At 41.9% G+C, this 23748-nt stretch overlaps 3 protein-coding genes and 1 non-coding gene across 8 annotated transcripts in view; 3 read left to right on the forward strand and 1 right to left on the reverse strand.

Annotated features, from left to right (window-relative positions):
- Positions 1-1494, forward strand: part of NOL8 (nucleolar protein 8) — a 26090-nt gene extending 24596 nt beyond the window's left edge. For all 3 annotated transcript variants that reach the window (XM_029919986.1, XM_029919988.1, XM_029919987.1), the window contains exons 16-17: positions 482-561; positions 1019-1494. In XM_029919986.1, coding sequence (XP_029775846.1) covers positions 482-561; positions 1019-1069 — 131 coding nt within the window. In that variant the 3' untranslated portion in view covers positions 1070-1494. The remainder of the gene's footprint in view (positions 1-481; positions 562-1018) is intronic.
- LOC115276141 overlaps positions 1-4103 on the reverse strand; it is a 7856-nt gene extending 3753 nt beyond the window's left edge. Inside the window, exon 1 of the mRNA XM_029919989.1 lies at positions 3681-4103. Coding sequence (XP_029775849.1) covers positions 3681-4101 — 421 coding nt within the window. The 5' untranslated portion in view covers positions 4102-4103. The remainder of the gene's footprint in view (positions 1-3680) is intronic.
- A 171-nt stretch (positions 4104-4274) lies between these two features.
- IARS (isoleucyl-tRNA synthetase) overlaps positions 4275-23748 on the forward strand; it is a 65695-nt gene continuing 46221 nt past the window's right edge. For 2 of the 3 annotated variants that reach the window (XM_029919366.1, XM_029919367.1), the window contains exons 1-7: positions 4277-4360; positions 10078-10203; positions 10895-11051; positions 11296-11415; positions 13532-13614; positions 17934-18051; positions 22547-22694. In XM_029919366.1, the coding sequence (XP_029775226.1) occupies positions 10085-10203; positions 10895-11051; positions 11296-11415; positions 13532-13614; positions 17934-18051; positions 22547-22694 (745 nt within the window). In that variant the 5' untranslated portion in view covers positions 4277-4360; positions 10078-10084. Of the gene's footprint in view, positions 4361-10077; positions 10204-10894; positions 11052-11295; positions 11416-13531; positions 13615-17933; positions 18052-22546; positions 22695-23748 lie in introns of all 3 variants that reach the window. The other variant, XM_029919365.1, reaches the window with a different exon arrangement.
- Positions 7143-7274, forward strand: LOC115277188. The gene has a single exon (XR_003902293.1). It is a non-coding gene; the product is annotated as a small nucleolar RNA SNORA84 (small nucleolar RNA).

A 23748-nucleotide genomic window follows, 5' to 3' on the forward strand; every position in this document is an offset into this window, starting at 1 on the left:
TTCTGCACTGACAGTGTGGAGCCTGTTTGGGAATCTCTCTTTTAAAGTAAATAAACATTTGTTTAAAAAAAATAAAGTGAGGGATGCCTGGGTAGCTCAGTCAGTTAAGCCTCCGACTTCGGCTGAGGTCATGATCTCATGGTTCGTGAGTTCGAGTCCCGCGTTGGGCTCTGCGTGAACAGCACGGAGCCTGGAGCCTGTTTCAGATTCTGTGTCTCTCTCTCTCTCTCTCTCTCTCTCTCTCTCTCTCTCTCTCTCTCTGCTCTCCCTCCCTTGCTTGCTTGCTCACTCTTTCTCAAAAATAAACTTAAAATTAAAAAAAATAATAAAAGATAAAAAATTAAAAAATAAAGTGAAATAAGAATAAATTGGGGGGGGGTGGGGAGTGTTACCTAGAATTGAAGACCTTCATAATGCTAGCACTAGCATATCATCCATTTTAAATGCATTGATCTCCTGCCTGTTCTTTTTCCCCTGTGAGGTTGTGATTTATTCTGGAGAGGAGTGGGAAGTGGTATCAGCAGGAATTCTTGGGAGGCCAGAACAAACAACTTGCGAATAGTGAGTAATGGTATCTCCATATTGTCTCCTCAGATGGATGCAGTGTTGTGTGTGTTAGTATTTGCCTGGTGTAAGAAACCAGGAGTAAGGAGTGACATGTAAGACACAAATGGTGACACCTCCTGCCATGCTTTAACCTCTCAGTCACCATGCAGGAAGGGACTGTTTAGGTCACACCACACCTGGTACAGGTGAGGAACGCAGAACAGCCGCCTGTGTGGGTAGCATTCCCACCATACTTGTTAAGTAACAATAAATCCTGAGTTTGGGGAAGACTAAAATATGGTTTCCATTGCAGACATTTAAGAGGTCTGAATATTCCTTGCTCACTCCAGGTGCACACTCCCATAATACTTTCCATAATCCTGACGTTGAATAACCTAAATTTTACTTTATACAACGCCTTGAAAATGATTTACATTTATTTTTTAATAAAGGCTTGATTTACGTTTTCTAGGACTGTCGGAAGAAACATAAAGATGCCAAAAGGAGAGTGAAACCAAAATAATAAATGTCAGCATTGGTTTTGATACTGAATATGAACAAGGCTTACCTATGGAAATTGAGTGATGAAGAAAATAATCTTAAGTGAGAAAGAAGAATTCAGAGTGAAGGGATATTCAAAATCTGCCCGGTTGATATCACTGTTTGCTATCTTTTTCTGTGGATTTGCTTGTATCTCTAAGTAATTCTTCAAAAAATGAAACCTGAACTTTTTTTTAACAAAGCACAAGATAACCCCTCAAAATAGTTTTTATGTATAATCTCTGTGCTATCTTCAGTAACTAATGGGTATCTCCTAATTCAGGGTTTACATAAAGTCTTTTTTAATGTACGGGTAAGAGCACTTGTATTTTCCACGTTAGGCTTTGTGTGAATTACAGGCTACGTGAAATATTTATTTCTGATTGTATAGAATATTCTTTACCTCCATTTTGTCTTTTTTTTTTTTTCCTTTTAAAGATGAATACAGATCAGTCTGAATTCTGTACTTGAGTCCTGATGAACAACTAACTTCTATCCAAGACATTGCAGTCGAAGATCATAGGAGAGTTCTCTGAGGACCAGGAAAGTGTGCCAAATAGAGTTTTCCTGTCCTTGGCCTCTGAGAATTAATAGAGTCAAGCCCATCAATCCTAAAACTCTGGTTTGAACAGTCTTGTGAAAAATCCAAGTTAGCTATCAGGACTCTTAAGGTCAGATAGGGAAGCAGGTTTAATACCTCATTAAATCAGCCTGGTCAGGATTCAAGACAGAGAAGCCTCCTATCAAACTGGGCTCTGTTCAAAAGTGTGTTATGCAGACCATCCCCAGGGACTGTCCTTGAGCCACAATGTGTACTGAAATTAAGTATTTATTAATTTACATCTTGACCAAACGTAAACTCTAGAGGGCTGGGATATCTGGTTTGTTGGCCATTATATCCCCACTGCCTAGGACAGTGTCTAGCACACCGTGCTATATATTGGCACATATATTTTTTAATAAACAGAGTCCAAAGCACTAAGCAGCTGAAGAGTCATTTGGGATTCCTGTGTTTCCAACACTAGAGACGATGGAACAGAAAACCCTCCACCCAGCAGGATAAATAATCCAATGTTGCCTTCTCTTGATGCAGGTTACATTTATACCTTCTCACTGCTACGTAACAAGCCAGCCATCCAAGTAAAATTATTTCTTTTGCTCACAAATAAGCAATTAGCAATTTGGTCAGGACTCCGTGGGGACTGCTCATCTCCACTCCATGTAGTGTCACTGGGATGGCTCAGCTGGGGCCAGAGGGTCCACTTCCAAGATGGCACCACTCACTCAGTGACTGTCCGTGGGCTTCCTCACAGCATGGCATCAAGGTTTCAGAAGCAGATGCTGCCAGTCTCTTGCTCCTTAGCCCAGAAACTGGCGGAGTCATTTCCACCATATTCCATAGATCAAAACAGACACAGAGCCCAGACCAGAACCAAAAAGAGGAGATGAAGACCATCACCCCTCAGAAGTATCAAAGAATTTGGCCATACTTAAATCTGTCACAGCCTCCATCTTCAAACCAGACAAATAAGTGACATCAAGTAGCCTTACCCACCCCTAAATCCTGCTCCCAAAATACAAACACCTTCAACAATTTTATGTGTCCTCTGATACCTCCCTATCTCTAATATGCTAACGCTGTGATTTCTTGGTTTTCAGTGTTAGGCCCTATGCATTGACTTCTACTCTAACAAGTGAGGATTCAACTCTGATCCAAGTAGTATAACTTTTCTTTTTAGAATCTTTTTCTCTTCTTGTTCAACTTCTTTCTAGTTGAACTAGGAAGACAAAGACTTTCGGTCTTACACCTTCTGACAGTATCAGAGATGTTTTCTCAATCCAAGATTAAATAATCAAACCTGTCACCCCATCTTTTTTCCTGGACCCGTATATCTGGGAGCCTTCTTTCCTGCTCTTGTCTGGAGTGACAAGGTAGCAACTTGGCACATGCAAAACACAGATTCCAAGTACTTGTAGTTAATAAGCTGAGGAAACACCACTAGTGTGTCCAACAGAGTTACTGACTGGAGTTACCCATTTCAGCAAGGAAATGAAACCCCCTCACTCTAATCCATGACACTTGGTAGAGCATTCTAGATGATAAGTAGACTACTGGATAGACGGTTACACAAACTATCAAAATGTTCTTACATTTACCATGCTTTCTATGCAGTCTCAGCCAGATCTTTTTTTTCTTTCTGTTCCTCTAATGGCTACAATAAGCAGTTACAGAATTAGTCTGAATTTGTTAAGGCCTAAGATTCCCTTCACAACCTCTAATGCCAGAACCTGCTTGTCTGCAGCCCTTTGCATGGCTCCAGATTCCCTTTCGTTTTTAACCAGCTGATCCAGAACAGGACAGGCAGACCCACAGCAGTGATAATACATTGTAAGAGAGCAGATGACGAAGCAAGTAAGCTGTTTTCATTACAGGAAACGTTAAGATAGTACTAACTTTAAAGCGGGTTACCAAGCATTTCCTCCCCTATTTTGTGACCTGTTTCCCTGTGCCAGTTTAGCAGAACTTCTGAACCCAGGGGCGGGCTCCTTGAGGTCCCCTGACTACCGACACCGCAGCCCCTCCCAGATACGACCTGGGCAGGCAGGAATCCGGGTGCCAAAGGCGTCACCGGAGCGCCGAGCGGCAATGCACACCCCGGGCCCCGCATCCAGTGTACGTGTCAGCGGGCCTGGTGTATGGCCCAGGACTGCTGTCTCGCCAATCCCGGCGCAGGTGTCTACGACATGGATTCCTGCGGCGGTCACCCTCCGCGACAGCAGCTCCCGCGGAGGGTCCCCGGCGACAGGCCCCAAGGCAGAATCCCCGAGGCCGCCGGCCCCGCCCCTGAATTGAGAGTGGGGAAATGCACAGGTGTCCCGCGCACATCCAGGTGAACCCTGACAAGCGGGTACACCTGTGTAAGACGCGCGGTGAGCAGGCACAACATCAGTCTCCCCTCGCTGACCCCGGGTCCCACCATCCGGGCGCAGACACCACGCTACCGCGAGTGCCATGAGGCAGCTGTTCTGCGGGATCTCGCAGTCGCGCAGCCGCCTTCCCAACGCGCACCCCCGAGTGGGCGTGGTCGGGGCCCGGGCGACCAATCGAGACCCTACTTGTTGGTGAGTGTTGGGCGGCGCACTATGATTGGCCGATGCAGACCGGTCTTTTCCTCTCCGCGGAGCGCTGTCAGAGCGTTGCATCACCTCGGGACACCCGGCTGCGCCGTGGACGCGACTCTTTCGGTGGCGCGCCAGCTCGGGGGCCCTTCAGGTACCCTCGCCCTGCCCGCAGGGTCGTCCCAGGTTACCCCGCCCTACCTGCGGGGTTGCCTAGGGTGCGGTTGTCCTGCCCGCGGGCTCCCTCCACGTACCCCCGCCCTGCTCGCGGGGTCGCCCCAGGTACCCTAGTCCTGCCCGCGGGCACGCCTCAGTTTACTCGCTTCCCCCAGTCATTGCCCGCGGGGTCGCCCCGGATTATTCCCCCCCTCTCCTTCCCCAGCGCCGTGCCTGTGGGGTGGCCCCGGGTACTCCCACCCTGTCCATGGGGTCCCCGCAGATTACCCTCTCCCCTGCGGCCTGCCCGCTGGGTTCCGCGGGTGCCCCCGCCCCGCCTGCTGGCCCCCTGGAGTGGTTGCGAGAATTTGGTGTGGTGTTTGCTAGAGAAATTCAGAGGGTGGGCGAGACGACTTGAGCGGGACCTTCGTAGGAACCACTCTGGGCCCGAGGGAAGGAGAGCTTACTGCCAGGGCCCTGGGGCTCCAGGCGAGCAAGCACAGCGTCACGCAGTCCGATAATGCCGTGTGCCGCTGGGAGCAGGGGAGGGGAAGACCGTTTTTCCAGTGGGATCTGTAGCTACGAGAAGGGGAGTGTTAGGAGCTGCGGTAGGCTTGGGGCCTTGAAGGTGAATAGGAACTGGAGGAGAGAGAGTCCAGAGTTTACGGCAGGATCAGAAAGCGTGTTCCTTCAGGAGGTGGGGTGGTGCTGTGGTCCCTGCAGCTTCTACAAAGCATCAGGAAAATGGTGGACAATATACTCTATGTAAGTGATTGAAGAGTGAATTACAGGGAGGAGAAGCGAGCCAAACATAGACACATTCTAAATGTGTTTGGAAAGGTGATCGATACGGTGACAGTGATTGGCAAGGGCGATAGGATGGAATTTGCGGGCGAAGAAGTAATAATAGCTTACAAAGCTGACATGTGATAGCCAATATTTCAGTTACTATCAAATTAGCGTTGTGCGTTACCTTTATTTTACAGATGACACATTGGAGGTTTAAAGGTCGAGTAACTTTGCCTATAGCTCACATACCCAGTGGTGGCCACCACAACTATTAGGTTCCAAAGCCGTTCCATTGTCGTGTGCAGGGGGGCAGGTGGGAGAAGGGTCGCAGGTGGAGACTGAGAATGCGCACCGCGGGACTCCTTCGACGGTCGGGTTTCAGCACTTAGCACGAGCAGGCGCACTGGAGTAAAGACCGAGAGATGCTTCTGCAGGCAGCGCGTGTCCGGCTCAGCTCGGGGGTGTGTGGGCGAAGAACAGGTCTGGCGGAGGGGGGATGTTAATTCTGAAACGGGGTCTCGATAAAAGCGCGAGAGAGGAAAGTACAGTTACTAACTGTAGGTAGTGCTGGAGTCTGTGGAGGGAGCTGCGTGAAGCAGTGGGGTTTCTTGGCCACCTCCCAGAGGGTGATGCCGAGCTGCTGCCTGCATTTTATGAGAGTGAAGGTCAGGAGGAAAAGTAGCAATTTGGGGGAAGGTGGCCTTGACGGCCCTCTTGAAAAGTCTGTACGGAATATTGTTGGGTGAGAGGAGTCATTGGATTTTTTTTTAATACGAAAATGATGTTTTCAGAGCTTCCTTAGGAAGGTGGTATGTTATGTACAGTATTTTTCTCTTTATTTTAAACATTTTTGTGATAAAGTTAATACATACCAAGAAAAGAGTAGCATCTAAGTAATAAATAAAAATGTGCTCTTTCACGCCTTCCCTCACCTAGTCCTTCTCCCTGATGGTAGCCATAGCTTAGTTGGGTGGGTAGCCATTTACATTCAAATACAAAATTACTTAAACGTAGATTTTATTTACATATGTATATTTTTAAGTGTCTTGAAAATGCTAATGCACATGATATAAATTACTAGAACGGTGCCTTGTTTCTTTCTCAACATTTGGCAGTATTTTGATATATTATGATTATTTTTTTTAATATCTATTTTTGAGAGAGAGTGAGTGAGTGAGCGGGGGAGGAGCAGATAGAGGCGGAATCCAGGACTGGAAGCATTGACCCTGATGTGGGACTTGAACTCTGAAACTGTGACATCATGACCTGAGCCAAAGTCAGATGCTCAAGTGACTGAGACCCCGAGGTGCCCCAATATATTATGATTATTTTTAATGCCTGTGTGGTAGTTATGTACCATAATTTATTTTAGTTGGTTATTCATGGGTATTTACTTACTCAGGTATTTATAGCAACATTGCTTCAGTTTTTGTACATTTGTATATCTGTGGGGTATACGTTAATACAATATGACCAAACAGAGAAAGGGCCAGAGATAGACCCACCTCTGGAATTAAATCTAACTTTAGTAACATACTATGAAGACCTGGGAAGGCAAGAGAAAGAACGGAAATAGACTTAGAGGTCTGATCCACATAACTTTGGTGGCCAATTGGATCTGGAGGTTATCTGGTCCTATCAAGTCGGGGACTCAGAAATTTCAGGTAGTGGGAAGGAGTAGTGAAACTAACTACTGGTAGTGTCAAATTAAAGACAGGAGCAGGTGTGGTGAGGTAGAGCAGAATATTTATTGTAAACAAAAATATTTTTGCATGTATTTCTAAGATCCCTTGAAGTAAACACCAGTAAAGGGCAAGGAGGGTATACAGACATTTCTGAGCAGGAAGTTGCCACTAAAGAGATCTGAGAGAGTCCGGAATACAGAAGATTGGCGGGCCAGGGTAATGGCTAGAGAGAGGAAGAGGATATTGCTTTCCTTGGCGTGACCTGGCGATCAATCTCCCCTCCTCTTTGTGCTCCCCACACCCGAGGCCCTGTGGTTACTGGAAGCTGTTTGCAGGTACAGCTCTCCAGTGGATGTGAAGGGCCAGAGCAATCCTGTGATTTATGCATGGGGGCTGTTTCTCCTCAGCAGCCCCCATAGCCCGGTCACTGAAACATGGTTCTTCATGGATAACCAATGCCATTACCTTGAGTCGAAGCTCCCTAGAAAGTTTTATAAAAGTTAAGAGCCTTTCCTAGAAACCTTAAATATTATTTTCTCAAAAAAATAAAATAAAACTTCAGATAGATATTCCTAAATAATGGTTCAAACAGTTCAAGAGTGGTGACTCAAATTTTGATGTGCAGGGTGATCCCCAGGGATCTTGTTAAAGCAGGTTCCTCCAGCCAAAGTGGGGCTTGTGAGTCTATCATAATCAGCTTCCGTAAATGCTGGAGATTAGAAAAGCAGGCTTGAGGAGCACTAAAGTGACAGAAATGAATGTGTTGATATCCAAACATGTGTTAATCTTCAAATGTAACCCCTGAGGTTTCAGTTGGTCCCTAAAAAGATAGTCACTGAACCAGCTGGACCCCCAATGAATCAAGAAGTGCACAGTCTTTCTATCCATGAAAGGCCAGATATTGTAACAAGATCTAAAGGTCCAAACTGGGAGCGCCTGGGTGGCTCAGTCGGTTAAGCGTCAGATTTCAGCTCAGGTCATGATCTCACGGTTCGTGGGTTTGAGCCCCGCTTTGGGCTCTGGGCTGACAGCTAGCCCAGAGCCTAGAGCATGTCTTCAGATTCTGTGTGTGTCTCTCTCTCTCTGACCCTCCCCTCTTCATGCTGTCTCTCTCTGTCTCTCTCTCTAAAATAAATGAAAACAGTAAAAAAAAAAACAGCCATTCAACTTAGATTTAATACCATTTCATGGTACACTTAGTCAGAAATGGATGCTTGGATTCATTAAATGGCCCACCTGTCCTTTTCATATTTTTCCCTGTATAAAACTCAAAAACAACCTTGCATCTCAAAAATAAAGAGGGGTACCCAGGTGGCACAGTCACTTAAGCATCCCACTCTTGATTTTTGACTCAGGTCATGATGTGACAGTCCCTGAGCCCAAAGTCGGGCCCTGTGCTGGTTGGAATTCTCTCCCTCTCCCTCTGTCTCTCCCCCACACGTGCTCACTCTCAAAATAAATAAATATTTTTTTTAAATAAATGGAGGGGGCGCCTGGGTGGCTCAGTCAGTTAAGCGTTAGACTTTGGCTCAGGTCATGATCTCACGGTTTGTGGATTCGAGCCCTGAATCAGGCTCTGTGCTGACAGCTCAGAGCCTGGAGCCCGACTTCAGATTCTGTATCTCCCTCTCTCTCTGACCCTCCCCAGCTCATGCTGTCTCTCTCTCTCTCTCTCTCTCTCAAAAATAAATATAACATTAAAAAATAAAATTTATAAAAAATAAATGGAGGGACCTGGGTGGCTCAGTTAGTTAAATGTCTGACTCTTAATCTTAGCTCAGATCAATGCCTCATGGTTTGTGAGCTCAACCCCCAAGTAGGTGCATGTTGGGCTGAGCCATGTCAGTACAGAGCCTGCTTGGAATTTTCTGTCTCCCTTTCTCTCTGCCCTTTTCTCTCTCTCTCTCTCTCTCTCTCTCTCTCTCTCTCTCTCTCAAAGTTATCAAAAACATTTTGAAAATTTTTTGAAGTGTGAGGTGCCTGGGAGGCTCGGTCGGTTGGGCATCTGATTCCGGCTCAGGTCATAATCTCACAGTTCACAAGTTCAAGTCCCATGTCAGGCTCTGTGCTGACAGCTCAGAGCCTGGAGCCTGCTTCGGATTCTGTGTTTCCCTCTCTCTGCCCCTTCCCTGCTCATGCTCTTTCTCTGTCTCAAAAATAAATTTAAAAAAACATTTAAAAAATTTTTTAAAAAGTTAGGTGTTTGTGCTTTAGCAACTAACATGAAAAAAATTTAAAACACCCACAGAATGGAGAAAATATTTGCAGATTCTATAACCAATAAGGGACTTGTATCTAAAATATATATAAAACTCTTACAAGTCAACAATGAACAGACAACCCATTTTAAACATTGGATAAAGGATGAATGGACATTTCTCCAAATAGATAAATATTGCCCATAAGCACATGAAAATGTGCTCAACTAATCATCAGGGAAATGCAGATCAAAACTATAATGAGATACTACATCATACCCATTAAGATTTCCTGTAATCCAAAAATGGACAATAAGAAGTGAGGATGTGAAAAACTGGAATACTTATTCACTCCTGGGAGAATATAAAATGAGGCAGCTTTAGAAACATTTTTTGTTTACTGTATGATCCAGCAATTCTACTCCTGGATATATTTACCCAAGAGAACTGAAAATATACATCCGTGATAACTTAGACATGAATATCATAACAGGATTGTTTATATTAGCCAAAAATTGGAAACATCCCTAATGTCCGTGAACTAATGAATGGATAAGCCGTGGCATATGCATACTGTGAAGTATTTACTCAGTCACCAAAAGTATTGAAGTGGCGGGGGCGGGGGGGGGGGGGGTATGACATGGGTGAACTTTGAAAACAATTCTCAGAAGCCAGACACACGGTTCCATGTATATGAAATGTCCTGAATAGGAAAATTCATAGGACAGGAAACAGATTAATGGTTCCCAGGGGCCTGGAGAAGGAGGGAAGGAGAGTGCCTACCAATGTATAGAGGTTTTTGGAAGGGGTGGGCAGTGATAAAGATGCTCTGGAATAGTGCTGATGGTTGCACAACCATGAATGTGCTACAAACCAATGAACTGTATACTTTAAAGGGGTGAACTTGAATTTTAAAAAGCTGTAATGTTTATAAAGTGTCATGTAGTGCGATGAATAGTAATATGTATACTTATCTTAATATATTGCTATTCTGTTATTCCTGAATGCTCTGTTGAGAATAAAAAAATTAATTTCTCTTGCAGCAGTAGAATGGTTCAGCAAGTTCCAGAAAACATCAATTTTCCTGCTGAAGAAGAAAAAATCTTGCAGTTCTGGTCCGAAAATAATTGTTTTCAGGAATGCTTAAAGCAATCAAAACATAAGCCAAAGTATGTGAATTTCTTTGGTAATGGTAGAGTCCTTAAGAATAGTCCTTTTATAGACTAAGTTCCATGAAAGCAGAAACTCTCCATTCACCTTTGTGTTCCCAAGTCTCCTAGCTCTCTATATAGTGGATGCTTTCAACAGTAGGTACACGTTGAATGGATGAGTTTTTAAATATCAGGGTAGATTCCCGTTTCTTTAAGAGGTCTTCTAAATAGAGGTTATGTATCACCCTCTTCCTTTCCATGTTTCTCATTATTACCTCCTTCATTTAAGCACTTAGACTAGTCTTGGCCTCCTGTTGGAGTACTTCCTGCCTCTAGTCTCTATTCACCTGAAAACCAGTCCTTTGTTTTACTGTTTTCATCATGTCTCCGGTATTCACAAACGATGTGATAGAAGTTGTTGCCCTGTTTTACTGATAAGGTAACTCAGGATTAGAGAGAGTGACTTGCTTTATGTCACGGGTAAAAAACGAAGTGTGGATAGTCTGATGGAGGTCACTGAGCTACACCATAACTAGTTTTTTTTGAAGGCAGGACTTCCAGTGAATACCTAACCAGGTATGTCTGTGAATTTTCTGATCTTGCTGCTTTTCTTCTCCTTGAAGACTCTATTGTGATAGGACCTATCTGTACAAAAATGTCCTGAATTAGTGCTATTTTAAAGTAACAACATTTTTATTACCTCCATTAGATTTACGTTCTATGATGGACCTCCTTTTGCAACTGGACTGCCTCACTATGGACATATACTTGCAGGGACAATCAAAGATATAGTTACCAGATACGCTCACCAGAGTGGGTTTCACGTTGACAGAAGGTTTGGATGGGACTGTCATGGCTTACCTGTGGTATGTTTGAGTCACCAGCCTTACAATGTTCTGATTTTTTAATAAGCATTGGATTTCATCATATAATATGTTAAAATATGATGAATTTATCCTATAATGTACTTTCTCCAGAACCATTTATAGTTCATCTTCTCTGTAGATTTTTGAAACTTAGTATTTTTTAAAACTGTTTTATGTTCTAGAGTTGCTGACTTGAATCTGTTTCCTAGGCAGGGATGTTAATAATCTTGTCACAAATTTTCAGGAATATGAAATTGATAAGACCTTGGGGATCAGAGGACCGGAGGATGTAGCCAGAATGGGGATCGTAGAGTATAACAATCAGTGCCGAGCAATTGTGATGAGATACTCCGCTGAGTGGCAGGTACGGTGGGCTGTGTTCAGCAGAATGAACAAAAACTTGAATTTTTACATGGGAGTTGATAGGATTTACGCTCTTCTTGTGTGTTTTCTGAGATGCATCCAAAAGTATGGCTATCTGTGTGAGGTTGTTACATAAGAAGATTGATCATTCTCTTTAAAGAAGTATTTAGCTTCCACATACAACCCTATTAAGCTGTCAGCCTAAACTGAGCCCTCTCTTTTCTGGTTTCTGGGGACTCCATTGGTCATCCATATTTAATCTACCCGCAAACTGCATATGACAGGAATTAGGCTGTCCTAGCACATAGATTAACTCGAATGTTGTAGTAAAAAAATTCAGATGTTAAAAACAATGCAAATTTGAGCTCATTGTTTTATTAATTTGACTCCCATCCCACCATTGCTTCTGTTAGCAAGTTCTGTGAAGGGCTGACAGAGCTCTTGTCTCTGGTTTTTATGGGCTGAGGAGCAGGCATGCTCAGCTCCCGCTTTCCTTGCCGGCTCTCCAGCTAGTGTGTCTGTGTAACTTAAAAATATGTCTGACTCGTATTTTTTCCATCTTACCATCTTACCACTTTGACTTGTCAAACTTGCTCTTGTTCCGAATTCCCTATTCTGTGAATGCTATCAGTCTTTCGGGCTTCACACATGATGCTCATGTGCAAATCACATGCCAAACCCTGTCAAGTTTTTCTTGTTCATTGTCTCCTATCTGGTCATTTTCGTTCTGTCCCTGTGCTCCCCTTCGTTTCTGGAACCGTCTCCTAGTTGGTCTCTCGCAGCTGTTCTCTGCACTGAGCCTGCCAGGTTCTATCTCCCACAGGACTGTTGAGCATGCCCTGCCCTTCTAAGCATTTTGAGTAGTTTCTCTTGATTGGTGAATAAAATATGATTTCATCACCCTGAAAATCAAAGCTCTTCCATTTTCTCCTATCCTAACATTTTTACTTAAACATTAAAAATATTTTTTAATGTTTATTAGTTTTTGAGAGAGGGACAGACAGAGCATGAGCAAGGGAGGAGCAGAGAGATGGAGACACAGAATCTGAAGTAGGCTCCAGGCTCTGAGATGTAACTTTCTTTACTCAAACATTCTTGCCTACCAGTTGCCAAAAGGGAAAAATCTAAAGCATATAATATGCATGTAGCTTTTCTAACCTTAAAAAAATTTTTTTTATATTTTAACATTTCATTGTTGAGTAATTCAGACTTAATTTAAAAAAATTGCAAAAAGTTATGAAGAATTCATATGCTTCTTTACTGCCAAAATTCTAGCACTTTTAATAATCATACTGTAATTATCAAAACAGGAAATTAACACTGATAAAATATAATAGACCTTTTCAAAGTTAACCAGTTCTACTAATTATTCCAGATCCAGGAGCCTGTTTAGGAATGCACACTGCATTTCGTTGTCATGCCTCCTTGTTCTCCAAGCTGGAGGATTCCTTCGGTCTTTCTTTGTCTTTCATGACCTTGTCACTTAAAAAGAAAAAAAAAGCTTTAAATTTATTTATTTAATCTCTACAGGGTACACACTGATTATTTTATAGAAAGTCCCCCAAAGTCTGATTTTTTTTCTCATGATTATTTTAGGTTATGTATGCATTTTTGACAATGCCCAGAAGTGACGTGCCCTTCTCGGTCTGTCATTGTCAGAAGGCCTGTGATACTGATCTGTGCTCATGGGTGACATTAGTTTTGTTCACTAAAGTAATACAATATAGGTCAGGGTTCTCTGTTGTTAATTTGCAGCTTTTCCTTTGTACTTAAGTATGCTGCAGGGGGACTCTTTGGAAATATCCTGTTTCTTATACTTTTGCTTAGGAATTTTAGCATCCATTGATGATTCTTGCCAGCAGCAGTTATACCTGAGGTATTTGCCAGATGGCAGTTTGTGTGGACTTTTATAAAGGAATATTAGTATTTATAAACACGTCATCTGCAGATAAGACTAATATCAAGACACTGGTTTGTAGCCCTACGTAGACTTACTTGAAACATTGGCGGCTCTGGTTTTCCAACATCACTGTACGTGGTGACGATAGAAATACAACACATTGAAGCGCAGTAACAAGTGTCATTGTCTAATAACTCTAATGTTCATATTTTTAAAGTCCACTGTTACCAGACTTGGTCGATGGATTGACTTTGACAATGACTACAAAACTCTGTATCCACAATTCATGGAATCTGTCTGGTAAGTTTATTTGAAATTGTAAATATAATGAATATTCTGTTTATTGCTTAGTGGAGAGATTATCTAGCATGAATCAGTTTTTCAGATTCACAATTATTTATCTGAAACCTTTGGGATGAATTTGTTTTGTTTTTGTTTTTCAAATTATTTTTTTATACATTTATTCATTTTTTGAGAGATAGAGTGAGACAGAGCATGAGTGGGGAGGGTCAGAGCGAGAAGGAGACAGAGAATCTGAAGACAGCCTCCAGGCTCTGAGCAAGCATTCAGCACAGAGCCCAATGCTCGAACCCACCAACCCTGAGATCATGACCTGAGCCGAAGTCGGACACTTAGGCCACTCAGATGCCCCTGTTTTTGACTGAGCCACTCAGGCATCCCTGTTTTTGTTTTTAAAGCTTTATTATTTTATTTTATTTTATTATTTTATTTTACTTTACTTTTTAGAGCACTTTTAGGTTCACAGCAGAATTGAAAGTACAAAACTTTCTCATATTCCCTGTGCCCTAACACATGCATAGCCTCCCCTTATCAACCTCCCCACCAGATGTGGTATATTTGTTACATTAATGAACATACACCGACACATCATAATCACCCAAAGTTCATAGTTTAGGATTTACTCTTGGTGTACATTCTGGCCGTCATTCCAGCATTGCACAGAGGATTTTCACTGCCCTAAAAATCCTTTGTGCACCAACTGTTTATCTCTCACCCCAGACTTGTTTTTGAATTCAGTAAATTCTGGATTCTATTAAAGTAATAGCATATGCCTATCTTCTGTGGTATATAACAGTTCCAACAAGTTGAGCAGTAGCCTGTAAGCAAATAAATTCGTATTTTTCATCAGAACACATAATTATTCACACCAGTCAGATAAAGAATATAAATGGCCTAATGTCGAAGATTTTTGCCAAATTGGTACCAAATTTAGGGAAAATTAAGTTCTAGAAGTGTTTTTTAAATTTGTCTTTGTTTTATTTTGTTTTAATAATGAAATCTAAGAGACTGTATTTGAATTTTATACTGAGGCAAGTTGTATAGTGCCATGATCACTTACATAGCTGTTTCTAAATGAATGTTACTTTGTTTTTACTGTTACAAAACAACCGTTGTTATGTCAGAGTGTTACTTGGTGAACCTCTTAGGATAGTGTGAGAATCACTGCCTATCCTTAATGGGTAGAGAAGCACCATTATTATGATTGCAGAGTGCCCTAAGCACATACCTCAGGCCTTGAGGAAGTCTTACTTTTATTGAGTTATATAGAATGACAGGTAAGTTGCAAAGCTGTTCTGTACAGTGAACTTCCTTTGTGCTGTATTGTAGGCGCACGTGGCTCTTACTGCCTTCCTGGCTACCTGCTTGCATTTCTCTTAGTCAAGATCGGTTGTACGTGCTTTGCCCAAGTCCTTTGCCTTTGAGGAGCTGGATGCTTTGGGGCAGTTCTCAGACCCTCTGACTCTGACAAGCCCCTATAGACATATCCCCAGGCCTGTATACCCAAAGTTGGATGCTTATAGGTTTCTCTGACAGGCCAAAGACTTTGGAGAGGGAGCTTCCTAGTCACTGAGCAGCTAGATTTCTTATGATTAGAGAAGCGTCTAAAACCCAGGATTTGTGTTAAACACATGGAAAAAAAAAAGTACTATTAATGCTCTGGATTAGGGCTGTTGAACACTTAAATGTGGCTAATAATTAAGGAGCCAAGAATACACAGTGGAGAACAGACAGTCTCTTCAATAAATGGTGCTGGGGGGTGCCTGGGGGGCTTGGATGGGTAAGCTTCCAACTTCAGCTCAGGTCATGATCTCACAGTTTGTGAATTTGAGCCCCGTGTCAGGCTCTGTGCTGACAGCCTAGAGCCTGGACCCTGCTTCAGATTTTGTGTTTCCCTCCCTTGCTCATGCTCTGTCTCTCTCTCTCTCTAAATAAACATTAAAAATTTATATAAGCAAATAAATAAATAAATAGTCCTGGGAAAGCTGGACAGCCAGATGGTTCTAGACTGGTATCTTACATTGTACACAAAAATTAAATCAAATGGATTAAAGATTTGAATGTAAGAACTGAAACCATAAAATTCCTAGAGGAAAACAGGCAGTCAGCTCCTTGACATCCATCTCAGCAATGGTTTTTTTTAAGATACGATTCCAAAAGAAAGGCAGCAAAAGCAAACATCAACAAATGGGTTACCATCAAACTGAAGAGTTTCTCCACAGCAAAAGGAGCCGTCAACAGTCAGGCGCCAGGGGGGCTCAGTTCAGCGTCTGACTACGGCTCAGGTCATGATCTCATGGTTCGTGGGTTCAAGCCCCACATTGGGCTCTGTGCTGACAGCTCGGAGCCTGGAGCCTGCCTCAAATCCTGTCTCCCTGTCTGCCCCTCCATGACTCCCTCTCTCAAAAATAAGTAACCATTTTTTAAAAAGCCATCGACAAAATGAAATGACAACCTATTGAGTGGGAGAAAATATTTGTAAATCGTGTATCTGGTAGGGGATTAATATCTAAAATATATAAAAAAACTCCTACAACTCAGTAGCAAAAGAAAATCTGATTTCACCATGTGCAGAAGACCTAAAGACACATTTTTTCCCCCAAAGAAGACCTGCAGATGCCAGCATACCTGAAAAGATACTCAGCATCACTCATCATCAGGAAAATACAAATTAGAATCACAGTGAGATAGATACCACTTTATCTCTGTCAGAATGGCTAGTATCCAAAAGACAAGAAATAACAAATGTTGGAATGGATATGCAGTAAAGGGAATCTTTGTGCATTATTGGTGGGAATGTACATTGGTATGGATAATATGGAAAACAGTATGGAGTATCCTCAAAAAATTTAAAAATGGAATACCACATGATGTAGCAATTCTACTTGAGTATCCAAAAAAAAAATGAAAATCCTAATTCAAAAAAGATGTGTATCATTATGTTCATCACAGTATTATTTACAGTAGCCAAGATATGGAGTCAGCTTACATGTCCATCAATTGATAAATAGATTTAAAAAAAAGCGTGTGTGTCTAAAATAAAATATTACCCAACCATAAAAAAGTAAATCTTGCCATTTGTGATAACATGGAAGGACCTAGAGGATATTATGCTAAGTGACATAAGTCAGAAAGACAAATGCCATATGATTTCACTTTCATGTAAAATCTAAGAAAATAAAACTCCTAGACACGGAACAGAATGGTGGTTGCCAGCGGGAGAGGGATTGGAGGTGGGTAAAGTGGGTCAGAGGTACAAACTTTGGGTTATAAGATAAATCGTGGATATGTAACATACAGCATGGTGATCACAGTTATATTGTAGGGCGTATTTAAAACTTGTCCAGATGATAAGTGTTAAAAGTTCTTATCATAAGAAATATAAAATTGTTGGAACCTTAGTGGTGGACAGTAACTGGATTTACTGTGATTTTTGCAATATGTATAAATATCAAATCCAAATACAGTATTACATGTCAGTTATGGCTTAATAAAAAAATGAATAAACTTGGGAGATTTTATATAAAACATCACATTTTAATCTTTGTTTAAAGCCAAACAATACCATGAAAAAATATGCACAGTTTTTCATAAAAATGTATTTTAGCAAATAAAGAGTTTAACTCATTTATTATACCAAACACATGGGAATTGGACGATAAAAACTATACATAAAGGCAGAATTAAGGGTTCCCACCAGTGCATCCTGACATCGAAGTGGGTCAGGTGAGTAGTCACCGCAGGAGACCCTGGGATAACTCTTACCAGTGACATGTCAGCGTTTTGGTGCATTTGGCTTAAAGCAACATGGTTAAGTGTTTAATGAAAGTTTTTGTGCAACTGTAGGAGAGCTGTCCTAAACCCAATGGCTTATTCTTTTTAAATTGCTTTTGTAAAACTACCCGTTACAGCAAAATTTAAGCAATATACCAGAAAACTCTTAAGCAAAATTCTGAAATCCCAACCGTAGTTAACCTACTGATGAAAATCTGGTTTTTCAGCATCTCTAAAAAACGTAGGAATGTATACGGATATGTACAGTTTTACACAACTAGTACCTCCTTGTACAATACGGTATTGCTTTTCTCAACATTAAGTCATGAACATCTTTCCATGTAAACAGATGCTAGCACTTTTAATGGCTGCGTAACATCTCCAGCTACTCCGGTGTAATTTACCAGCTAGTCCCCAGTTTGAGAAACCTGCTGTTTCTACTTGACTGCCTGATAGAAACTCTACAGACAAACTGGTGTAAATGTTTGAGTCTGGGGAGGCAGAATTTTGGTTGTGTAATTGTAAAATCTCTCTTTACTTGCTAGGTGGGTCTTCAAACAGCTCTATGACAAGGGCCTTGTGTACAGAGGTGTCAAAGTTATGCCCTTCTCCACCGCGTGCAACACTCCACTCTCCAACTTCGAGTCTCACCAGAACTACAAGGTGAGTGTGATGTCATTGGCCACTAACTTACGCACACGGAGGCTAACCAGTTGTGATCGTGGTAACCAGACCCCACGTGGGGGGTCTGTCAGTTTGACTGTTTCTTACGGAGTGCTGGAATGTCACCAGTTGCTGAAGTGAGGCTCTGTCACGATTAAAAATCAGCAGTGTTTCCCCATGAGATTTGTGAGCGGTGTGTTTTCATATGGTAGCTTCTGCTTGTTTTGACCATATCTTTGTGCCTCTTGGGTACACCAGTCCAGCTCTCCCTCTTCCCCTTCAGTCACTGCTTTCAGAAGAGTTACCGGTTGGCACGATGATGCCGCATCCAGGACCCCGGAGCATTTGTTCATTCGTTAAAAGTGTTTGGAACCAAATCTGATTTGTGATTGGTTGACAGCATTATATATAGTTTTACTTCTGATGAATGGGAAAGCAGCTGTCGCTGCTGCTTTGGGAGAGTGTAGACGAGTGTGACGTCACCAGAGCACACCCCGTGCTTCACCTGATCTAGACGGACAGTGGCGGCGGGCAGTCTTCTGAAACATGAAGTATCAGTTCTCGTGTCTGTGTGCAAGAGGTGTTTTCGGTTCTGAGGCTTTAACCCTCTTTGCTTTTAAAGGACATTAATTTGTTTTGAAATTATGTCATTAAAGCTTTATTTCAAAGCACTTCTTGTCTTACAGAATGCTGTCATACATCTCATTTGGTCCTTGCAAGTCCTTCTGAGGCGGCCATGATGAGTCCTGTTGTGACCTAAATATCCTCTATGACAGTGCTCATGAAAGGTCGTGTTTTTTAGATACAATATTTAAATAAAAACGTAGGGAATAACATGTTAAGCACTTGGGTATCGAAGACTTAACTTTGTCAGACCTAAATATATTGCTGTGTTTGCTTACATTTGAAAGATACTTTAGCGTGGATAATTTCCAACATACACAGGAGTAGACAAAATACTGTAAGGAACTCCCATGTGCCTGTCATGTGTCCCCGGTAGCTGTTAGCTGTGGCCAGTCCTTCCCCTCAGCACACACCCCACTCACTCTCCCAGACCCTCCTTCAGAGCAAATTCCAGACATGTCATTTTACCAATAAATAATCCATTTTCTATCCTTAAGACATAAGAAATGGTTATTATTTTAACATTACCGTATTACCATTATCACATTTTCAAAAGTCGTCAGTAATCCTGAATATGAAACATTCTAATGATCTAATACCTGGATATCATCAGCGTTTACACTTCTATTTGTCTTTCAAATACCATGTCCTTTTTTTTTCTCTTTTCTTTTTGGTTTTGTTTTGTTTTTGAATCAGAACCTATGGAAGGTTTGTACATGGTAATAGTTTTGTTTTAGATCTGCTTTCATCCACAGGTCTCCATTTCGCTTTCTATTTTTTTCCCTTTTTTTCCCCCTTTCACATTATTGTTTAGGAGCCGGGTTTTATCTTGCAGGGTCTCCTACAGTGACTTCTGCTGATTATGTCTCTGTCGCCTAATTTAGACCACCTCCTCTGTATTTTGTAGAAATTGGCACTTCCATCTTGTGTTTATGTCCTTCAGCATGTATGTCATTGAGAGTCACATTATTTTTATGATGGTACTCATTTGTATCTGCTTTTTTTTTCTCTCAGCATTCCGTTTATAACAGTCCTTCATGTTGCATATAGTTGTGGATCTTTTGTTGTAGTTTCTGTCCAAATAAATAGTCCACAATTTATATATTTATAGCACCTTTCTATTTTCCATTTCCTTCTTACAACCTGATAGGTAACCACTGTCCTGAATTCTATGTTTCTTTCCATACATATTTTAATACTTTTGCTATTTCCCTAAGTATTTGTAAACGGTATATAGCATTCTTATTCTTATGCTTATCTTTTTTTTTTTTTTAAGTTTTTTAAGTTTATTGAGAGTGAGAATGCAAACAGAGTAGAGGCAGAGGGAGGGGTAGAGAGAAAGAATTCCAAGCAGGCTCCGCACTGTCAGTACAGAGGCCAGTGTGGGGCTTGAACCCACAGATTGCAAGATCATGACCTGAGCCAAGACCAAGAGTCTGTCACCTAACCAACTGAGCCACCCAGGCACCCATTATGCTTGTGTTTAATCTCATGCACTCTACTTACCCTGCACCTTGCCTTTCATAGTAAACATTAAGTTTTAAAGATTCATCTTGATACATGTAACTTGAAGATCATTTTTAACTGCTGTATAATGTTTCATATAACAAATAGATTGCAAGGTATTCATTCTTTTGATAGACATCTGAGTTGTTTTGAAAGGTATAGCCCTTTTTTTAATATTTATTTTGAGATAGGGCAAATGTGAGGGGGGAAGGATGGGAGAGAGAGAGAGACAGAGAGAGAGAGAGAGAGAGAATGAATACCAAGCAGACTCCTCACTGTCAGCACAGAGCCTGACGTGCAAGTTGATCCCATGAACTGTGAGATCATGACCTGAGCTGAGATCGAAAGTCAGACACTTAACCGACTGAGCCACCCAAGTGCCCCAGCCCATTTTTTAATGGTAGCAAACAGTGTTTCCAAGAATGTTTTTTAATATAAATCTTTGTGTACTTGTGCTGGAGTTTTCTTTGGCTTCTAGATTTCTACATGTTAGATTCCCACAATAGCTTGTGAGCTCCTAGAGCTTTCAGAGGGCGTACTCTTCTGTAAGTAAACAAACACATTGTCCTTGCAGAGCAGATTGTGCGGAAGTAAACTGAGTTTCAGGAGAGCATACCTGTTCCAGGGGTAAACCATTGTGTAGGAAAATTTTTATTTTTTATCTTTTAAGAATGAATTGTGCACTATGATCGTTTTAGTGTCTGGCCTCTCGTTCAAGATTGTTTGTGAAAAGGCATCCATGTTGTGTGTGGTAGATCATCATTTTAAGTACTGTCTGGCACCTAATTTACCATTGTAAGCATTTATTTAATTTCCAGTTTGGGGCCCTTACAATGGTGCTACTGTGAACGTTCTGGATGTTGCCTTTGGGGAGCGCATATTTACACATTTCTTCTGTTGAGTACATACCCAGGACTGGAGTTGCTGAATCCTAGGCTGTACCGACATTCAGCTCTAGCACCAGGTCGGCAAACCATGAAGTGCCAGGTGGTGTTTTAGGCCTTGGGGGCTGGAGTGCGTCTCTCGCAAGTACTCTGTTCTGTCAAAACCATTCTCGGTTGTAAGCGCACGGGTGTCGGCACGTCTGGCCTGTGCCTCCCCTTTTGCCGCCCCTGCGCCAACGGGTCCCCGCGGCTCCTCCAGTGTGTGCTGCGCTGTTCTTCCCACGCGTAGCGTGTTCTGTCTTTTGTGTCAGCCATTCTGCGGCCTGTTGTCATTTTCAACTTTTGACATAATTTTTAGACTTAATGAGAAGTTCACAAGAGTTCTCATTTATCTTTCAGTGGTGGTCACGCGGTCACCCTGTTTGCATTATCCTTCTCTTCCTAGGGCACAGGGGTAGGACGAGGGACCCTCTCAGAGTAGGTGGCACACGTGGTGTCCCTTTTCCTTTAACGACTTCAGTACATATTTCTTACAATTCATATTATTCTCTTAAGTAATTGAAATTAGGGAATTGATCTTGATAAAATATCATCTAATATGTTGGTTGATTATGTTAATGTGCCCACTAATGTCTTTTTCAGCAAAAGAGAGTCAGTTGTAAGTTATGTGTTTTGTTCAGTCGGCATGCCTCCAGCCTTGCCTAGATGGGTCCTCGGTGCGTCTCATGACACTGGCGCTGGGGGAGGTGGAGGCGGGGCTTCTGTCAGGTTTGTTGGGCAGTTGGTTAGAATATGAATACGCTGAAGTCGGTAGGGCTCCTGTGTCTCAGGGCACTTTATGTAGAACACAGTTGGTTTGGGTCAGGAAATGAGCTTTTCTGCTTTGGAGCTGTTTATTAATTTCTTTCCTTTTTTTTCTTTTCTTTTTTCTTTTGTTAAGCGGGCGCACGGTTGGGGGAGGGGCAGAGAGCGAGGGAAAGAGAGAGAATTCCAAGCAGGCTCCTCACTGTCCACCCAGAGCCTGCTGCAGGACCCAACCTCATGAACTGTAACCCTCTCCCACATGTGTGCATGCATGCTGTCTCTCAAAATAAATTGTTTAAAAAAATCAAATTCATATCTTTAAAAAATGATTCATTTTTATATTTTGTAATAAAAATAACTATTTTCCAAAACAATTATTTTGTTGACCTAACTTTTTATGGATTTGTTATACAATAGGTCATTATAAGAGTGAAACCTCTATTATGTATTCCTCTTGATATACTTAAAATGTTTTATTTGTGACTACTCAGGTAACTATTAAAACATTTTTCAAAAATATAAAAAATGTATTTGGAATTTCTTGCCTTGTAAATTCTTTTTATAAGTGTGGCAACGGGTTTTTATTCTGGAAATCTATTCTTTAGGATCAGTTCCCTTTTATTCTCTGTTATTCTTACAGATTTTGTAAAAGGGTACTTTGTCTCATTTTACCTCAGGACGTACAAGACCCTTCAGTGTTTGTAACTTTCCCTCTGGAGGAAGATGAGACTGTGTCCTTGGTGGCTTGGACAACCACACCCTGGACTCTCCCGAGTAACCTCGCCCTGTGTGTTAATCCAGATCTGCAGTACGTGAAGATTAAGGGTGAGCGGGGCCTGGTGATTTAGGATTGATGCGAGAAGACTGTTTTAACCTATTTTGGGAAAGAATGAAAACTTAGATTTCTTTTTGGAGTAAAAATAGAAGTCTTTGAAAAATTGTTACAACTTGAATGGCAAAATGACCTCTAAAAGTTTTTTTTTTTCCTTTTTGGTTGAAAAAATAAATCACATAAAAAATTAAAATAGTAGAGATACAAAAAAGAATCCTTACAATTTTCAGATTATAATAGCCTTTCACACATCGAGCCCCTGTTACAGATGGGGAATTACAGGTGGCATCTCATCATTACTAGGAACCTGATGTGTGTTTTTTCACCACCAGCAAGCAGTTAACCTAATTCAGACACTAAGCTGCCTGGAGACAGCATCCGGCGTCAGATCCACAGGTTAAGGGCTCAGTCCTACGGAACTGTCTGCACCACCACACCCTCACTGCAGGTGTCATTTTCAAGTCCTCTACTTCCCACAGACTGTGACCCCCTAATGTACTAGCGCAGCCCACGCTCAGCGGTTTGTCGTGAAAGTATATTTTAAAGGTTACACACGAACAGTCAGATGAAGTACACGGGGAGGTCTGGAAGGGTCCTGAGTGCAGGAGCTTCCGTCCCCCGTGCAACTGGGGTGAGCTGCCCTCACAGCATGTAGATACTTTCACTAACCTGGACAGACTCCATGCCCCGTCCTATTGAGGTTTTATGGAGACTTTGTGGCTATTGGTGTTTGAACTGAATCTTGGTCCCCTTTCCTTCCATGGGTGGGGGTGGGGGTGAATATTCCAATCCTAAGGTGACTTGGGGGCTTGTTAACATAACCAAAGACCCCTTTGTAGCATTTGTCACTTAGGATATTGCAAGGATATTAGGAGCTCTGCCAGGAATGGGGACTAAAACTGAAGTACGTATTTCTTATTATAATTCATTGTGTCACAGAATTGGTACCAGAACTGGAGAGCTTTGTGCCTTTCAGATATTCCCTTGTAGAGAGTCAGCCAAAATCTTGATGCAGCCCTTTCTCTAGAAACTTCTATGAAAAAAAAA

Source organism: Suricata suricatta, chromosome 13 (assembly GCF_006229205.1).
Source record: "Suricata suricatta isolate VVHF042 chromosome 13, meerkat_22Aug2017_6uvM2_HiC, whole genome shotgun sequence".
In the NCBI taxonomy this organism is placed as follows: domain Eukaryota; kingdom Metazoa; phylum Chordata; class Mammalia; order Carnivora; family Herpestidae; genus Suricata; species Suricata suricatta.